Source organism: Alosa alosa, chromosome 1 (assembly GCF_017589495.1).
Source record: "Alosa alosa isolate M-15738 ecotype Scorff River chromosome 1, AALO_Geno_1.1, whole genome shotgun sequence".
Taxonomy (NCBI): domain Eukaryota; kingdom Metazoa; phylum Chordata; class Actinopteri; order Clupeiformes; family Clupeidae; genus Alosa; species Alosa alosa.
In genome coordinates this window covers 32,793,760-32,799,977 of record NC_063189.1, presented here as the reverse complement: position 1 = coordinate 32,799,977, position 6,218 = coordinate 32,793,760, and the positions used below count along the sequence as shown (strand labels likewise).

Here is a 6,218-nt window from a genome sequence, read left to right as displayed (position 1 = left end):
TCTGCGTGTAAATGAACTTCACTGAAGGCGCTGACCAAAGCTAACCCACAAGACCACAGGACTCACTGAAACCAAGCTAATACAATGTGACAAGGTGTGGTCTATTCCCCCACCCAACCTGACATTAACCCATTATGGGCTCTAGTATGTGATTGTCCAGGTCGGCATGTGATTGTCCAGGCATGTGATTGTCCCGGCCTTTCTCCTCATATGGGCTCTAGCATGTGATTGTCCAGGTCGGCCTTTCTCCTCATATGGTATGTGATGACTCCCCTGGTTAACCCTCGGTGCTGCTGCTCCTCTCTGTGGTGGCCCCATGTGACTTGCTGAGGTGGCCTCTCTCAGCCGTGAACTAGAGTGATCCGGTCAAGCCACGCTGTGCCGTGCAGCTCTTCCCTGGTTGACCTGCCACCCTGCGGCACAATGGGCTGGCATTTACGTTGGCATGAGGACAGAGGGTGGCGCGGTGCGGAGAGAGAGAGAGAGAGAGAGCGAGAAGGAGAGCGAGGGAGAGAGACACAGTGAAGTGTCCCTTCCTGTGTGGTGGGCAGGGGGGCCTGGTGTCAGACGCAGGAACACTGCGCTTCCTGTTTTTGAAGGGAGAGTCTTGGAATGTGACGAGTGTGGAGGCGATAGAGTTGACACAGTGTCACCTCTTGCATTCCAGCAGAGAGAGAGAGAGAGAGAGAGAGAGAGAGAGAGAGAGAGAGAGAGAGAGAGAGAGAGAGAGAGAGAGAGAGAGAGAGAGAAAAAGAGAGAGAGAAAGAAAGAAAGAAAGAATGAAGGAGATAGAGAAGACACTAGGCTGGGTACACTTAGAGACCAGAACACAGTCCACAACTAATTACAAGAAACAGAACAACGATTTCTGTGGCTTAGCATCTTTTACGTGAAAAACATTCAGGTCTATATGATTGAAACAAACAAACAAACATACATACAGTATAGAATGAGTACTGAGAAAAATGACATAAAATACAGCTTGACTGAATATGGGGTGCAGTTGCTATCAGTATAAATATGCCTCACAGGTGTGTACAGAAAATATAACATGGGCGTCTAGACAAAGACTGGTGAAGATACAAAACATAGTTATACAGACAGGAAGAGTAAGCGCAGGCTTGCTGTCCAAACAATTCATCTAGTGGACCAGCAACAACAGTCAGGGCTCCATCGGTTACGGTATGAGAATAAGAACACACACTGTTAAAACAAGGTGGCAATCTATTCGTATAACTTCTCCAAGAACCTGGAGTGTTTCTTAGAACAGCCCAGGTGCTGTTGTATAAGTTTATAATATTGTCCAACGAATGTGTTATTAAGTGTTTGACACACATACACACTAATTGAGAACAAATTTAACTGTGTGAGTTTACATACTTTGTTTCACATCTAAATGGCAGACAGTAGTTTGTGCTCTAAGGAAATGCACATGCTCTCCAGAGCAATGGTTCTTACACACACACACATACACACACACACACACACACACACACACACAACTCGCACACACCAAACACAAAAGTATCACTCGACCCGGTGTGAGTCCGGCTCAGTTCTAGCTCAGCTCCGACACTGGTCCAATGTGTTCATGTTTTGATATTTCAGCTCAGATCAAACAGAACTAATCAAGCTTAGCTCAGCAGCCATTAGCTAATATATCCAGGCTATCAATACAGCACTGCTTCTTTATGTTAATGGTGCACTCATAATGAGTTAGCATGAGTGCCAAAGCACAGTGTTAAGTACAAATTAATAAGACTTAAATGTGGCACTAAAATACAGGGTAATAGTATAAAACAGGCATATAGAGACCGTTCTACAAAAAACAACAAAATAATAATCCACAACAGCAGGCTCAACTACTACCCAGCAACTATTAAAACTACAAACAATTTCAAAACAAACCATGAAGGCACTGTAAACATGGCTATGGGTAAAAAAAAGCCTTTTCGCATCCTGCCCTCTTGAAATCCAGAAATTTTCCCATCGTAGTCTGTTGGTCCCTTGCTTACAATGACCTCTGACCTTGAAGAACATCAGCAACGCAGTGGGAAGAGGCCACTTACTGAGCTACTGAGAGACCTGCTATTTGCATACAGCAGTCAGCCTTATGAAGAACAATAAAAGTGTTGCTTGTTCACCATTCACACTCTTGTACATTTGTACACACATGGTCACTCACAAACACAAAAAAACAAAGTACACAAACACACACACACACTCACTCACACACACGCACACAATGGGGTAATAGCCAGGTGACTGACTGAATAGTTCAGTGATGCAAGTCCATGTATGTGTCTGTACTTGATTAGAAGGTGTGTGTGTGTGTGTGTAAATGTGTGTGTGTGTGTGTGTGTGTGTATGTGTGTGTGAAAAGCAATATGACAATATGTGTATAATGTGCATAAGAAATATTAAAATATGTGCATGTGAGGAAACGTATAATGTGTGTGTGTGTGTGTGTGTGAAGGCTTCACACAGGTCCTGGGTAGCTGTAGTGGTTGTTGGCCCGGTCGGTCTCAGCAATCTGCAGTCTGGGCTTCCTCTCCAGATCCTCACTTTCTCCAGAGTCCGATCGCACACAGAGGGGTGGGCGGATCTTAAAGAAGTCTGACACGTAACGAACCTGTCCACACACACACACACACACACACACACACACACACAAATTTACTCCTGTGTTATGTGCTTGTGTAATATTTTAATGGGAAAACACATTTCAACTGAAGATACCTGGTGATTTTCATAAGTAAACATTCAGAGAGACAGCTCATGTCGGCTCCGTCTCTTATCACCCTTTACCTCACAGACCAGACAGTATCTTAGTTTACATAGAAATGCAAATAATGTCAGTGAGTTGGGTGGGAAAATTGTTGTGCTTAGTTATGCAACTCATTCAGTCAGCCAGATAGAGGCTGTTCCCTCTTCTTTTCTACTTGATACCACCATTCATCATTTGTCAAGGCAAGGCGGTCTCAAGCAACAACTGCAATATGAGTAAATATCAATAAATATCAAATAAGCGATGCTGGGTAACGTCACTTCTGTTGACTTTCAAACAAAACAGAGAGCTAGCTCACTACTTCCTCCCCCTCCCTCCCGTGCTGCTCCCGTGCAATTGAAACTCTCCTTAACGAGCATCTCGTCTGTGATTTGCTGCAACAGTTTGTTTTGTTTTTATGGGCTAGGTTTGCCCAGGTTGTTTTTGTTGCCGTTTTTGGAGCCTGGGCTGTCCACAGCATTTTTTTACAGTGTCTTCAGGACACGGACTTCGTTAGGTGATGTTTGCAGTAAGTGACACAAAATGCTTTAGCCTAAAAAACGTGTGGCATCACTTAGAGCACCTTTAACTGCCATTGTATCGAAACCAGTTGCAGTTCACCTATAGTTCCCCTAGGGGCGGTCCAAAGCAAGTGCAAAATGAATGGGAGTGGAAAGATGGGAATTTTTTTTTCACTTGCTTATCGCAAAAAAAATTCTACTGTAGTTATAACAACTACAGTGTGGGTTTTCCATCAAACGTGAAACAAACAAATATCGGTCCTTTCAGTATTTTACAGGGTGGGCTGGTTTGGCCCTTAACATGTTAGCATTCTGCTAATGAATGCTGATTGGTCGGTGATGCTCCATAGGCTTCCAATCATTGTGTATCCTCTAGGTGAACAACAGCGATTCTCGGAAACCTGAAGTGTCCTGATAGTGAAAGTTCTCCTCCTATTACAAATTACAGTACCTGGCTATAGCAGGACATTGGAACAGGAGGATGTGAAAGTGGTATTGTGGTGTAACATGACATTGGTACAGGAGGATGTGGCAGTGGTGTTGTGGTGTAATAGTATTGTATTTATACTCTTTTGATCCCGTGAGGGAAATTTGGTCTCTGCATTTATCCCAATCCGTGAATTAGTGAAACACACTCCGCACACAGTGAACACACAGTGAGGTGAAGCACACACTAATCCCGGCGCAGTGAGCTGCCTACTGGTCGGGGTTCGAACTGGCAACCCTCCGGTTACAAGTCTGAAGCGCTAACCAGTAGGCCACTGCTGCCCCAATATAACATTGGTACAGGAGGATGTGACAGTGGTAGTGTGGTGTAACATGACATTGGTACAGGAGGATGTGATAGTGGTGTTGTGGTGTAACATGACATTGTTACTGGAGGATGTAATAGTGGTGTTGTGGTGTAACATGACATTGGTACAGAAGGATGTGATAGTGGTGTTGTGGTGTAACATGACATTGGTACAGGAGGATGTGACAGTGGTGTTGTGATGTAATATGACATTGGTACAGGAGGATGTGACCGTGGTGTTGTGGTGCAGTGGTGCTGTGCTGCAGCAGGTACTCACATTGAGGACGGCGATGAGCGCCCCCTGCAGGAGCCCCACCAGCACGTCGCTCCAGTGGTGCTTGTAGTCAGAGACGCGCGTGTAACCCACGTAGACGGCAAAGGCCACCAGGAAGAACTGGATTGTGGGACGCAGAAGCCGAGCCCACTTGGCCACCAAGCGGGCCTGGACGTACAACTGCAGATGGGGGTGTTCCACAGAGTCAATTACAAACCACAGAGTAAGGTGGGGATCACATTGGCCAGCGGAAAGCGGCATGCCTAGTGCAACGCTCAGATCATAAGAAGTTCTATCTCATCCCTAAGCAACACAAACGGTTTGACTAAACTGACAATTGAATACGCTCACGTTGCGCTTTCAAAGTTGAACCAAGTTCAACGCCCAGCTTGTTCAATGCTACCGCTACGCCAGCGCTGCCACCGTTCTGCGGCTGAACCATAAAGAAACCTGTTGCTGGTCAATGTGATCCCTGCCTAAGAGTGTTTATGCATTACACTATGGTCATGGACAGCCTGGAGGTTTCCAAGCAGCACAGCACAGTAAAGTACAGTTTATAAAATAGTGGGAAACTGAAACTACAGTACATAACAGTTCATAACAGTACTCACTGCAAGGAAGAGCATGCTATACATGCCGAAGGAAGAGTGTCCGGAGTAGAAAGACAACCTGCAAACAAACAAACAATGAACAAAAAATGAAAAATGCTTAGTCTTCCTTCATTATCTCACCATGGCCTTTAGCAGAGCCATTACTCATACTTTCGCTCCTCACAAGACTGCCTCAACTACCCTCACCGGGACTCCAATTCTCTCTCACACACACACACACACACACACGCACGTACGCACACTTTCTGAGGAACTGCACTCATCTAATATTCCTAATACAGAAAGGAGGGACTGCCTAGATTTGGGAATTACCCCCCAACCTCCACCCCCACCACACAGACACACACACTCTAACACACACCACTCCAAATGCCTTACCTAGACTCGGTGACATTGCGGTTGTTCCCAGTGCAGTTGATATTTAGCACGTAGCCCGTACAAGAAATGGGCGCGCACACGGCCAGGAAGTTGGGCCGTGGCCGGCCAATGGTGAATTTGGCCAGATCAGTCAGGGATTGGCTGACGCAGGCGCCAAACAGGAAGGTGCCCACTACCTTGTAGAGTGCTGACACGTACTGGTTGAAGCCAGAGTTGGAGTGCAGCTGCTTGGTGTAGACCAGACAGGCCTCACCAGACATGATCTACAAGGATGGAGAAACAAGAGCCACTTTTGTGTCTGTGTCTGTGTCTGTGTGTCTTATTATTATTGAGTGGAACTGCTTGATGTACACCAGGTAGGCCTTGTCGGACATTATTTACAAGGGTGGGCAAACAAGAGCCACTCTTCATTCTGAGCTTTTTGTGTGTGTGTGTGTATGTATTATTAGAGTGTAACTGCTTGATGTACACCAGGTAGGCCTTGTCTGACATGATTTACAGGGGTGGAGAAACAAGAGAGTGTGTGTGTTTTGTTGAACATGTTCTGGGTAACTCACAATGATAATTGAGCAGGAGATGGTGATGGCGGCCATCATGCCATGGGAGATGGTGTCACTTTTGTAGGGGTAGCGGATACTCTCATCATCGCAGTAGATGCCCCTCTGGTATGGCCGGAACACGATGGTCATGATAATGAAGGGCATTGCCGCTGGGAACGAATGGGAAGGAGGAAAAAATAATCCTTAAAAAGGAACCTAGTCATAAAAAGAACTTAGTCATAAAAGGAATAATTCACTGCTTTTTGAGTGGTGTTCTGCTCAAAATGAGTCCCTGTAGTTCCTGTCAGTTTGTCCTTGTAGCTGCTGACTTTGTG

General features: G+C 45.6%; 1 protein-coding gene across 1 annotated transcript in view; it reads right to left on the bottom strand.

Annotated features, from left to right (window-relative positions):
* Positions 1–680: 680 nt before the first annotated feature.
* The window catches only part of LOC125294873 (phospholipid phosphatase 2-like), a 37,836-nt gene continuing 32,298 nt past the window's right edge, over positions 681–6,218 (bottom strand). The window contains exons 3-7 of the mRNA XM_048243926.1: positions 5,902–6,053; positions 5,345–5,607; positions 4,967–5,024; positions 4,359–4,535; positions 681–2,632 (exon numbers count right to left, since the gene is read on the bottom strand). Of these exons, the coding sequence (XP_048099883.1) occupies positions 2,480–2,632; positions 4,359–4,535; positions 4,967–5,024; positions 5,345–5,607; positions 5,902–6,053 (803 nt within the window). The 3' untranslated portion in view covers positions 681–2,479. The remainder of the gene's footprint in view (positions 2,633–4,358; positions 4,536–4,966; positions 5,025–5,344; positions 5,608–5,901; positions 6,054–6,218) is intronic.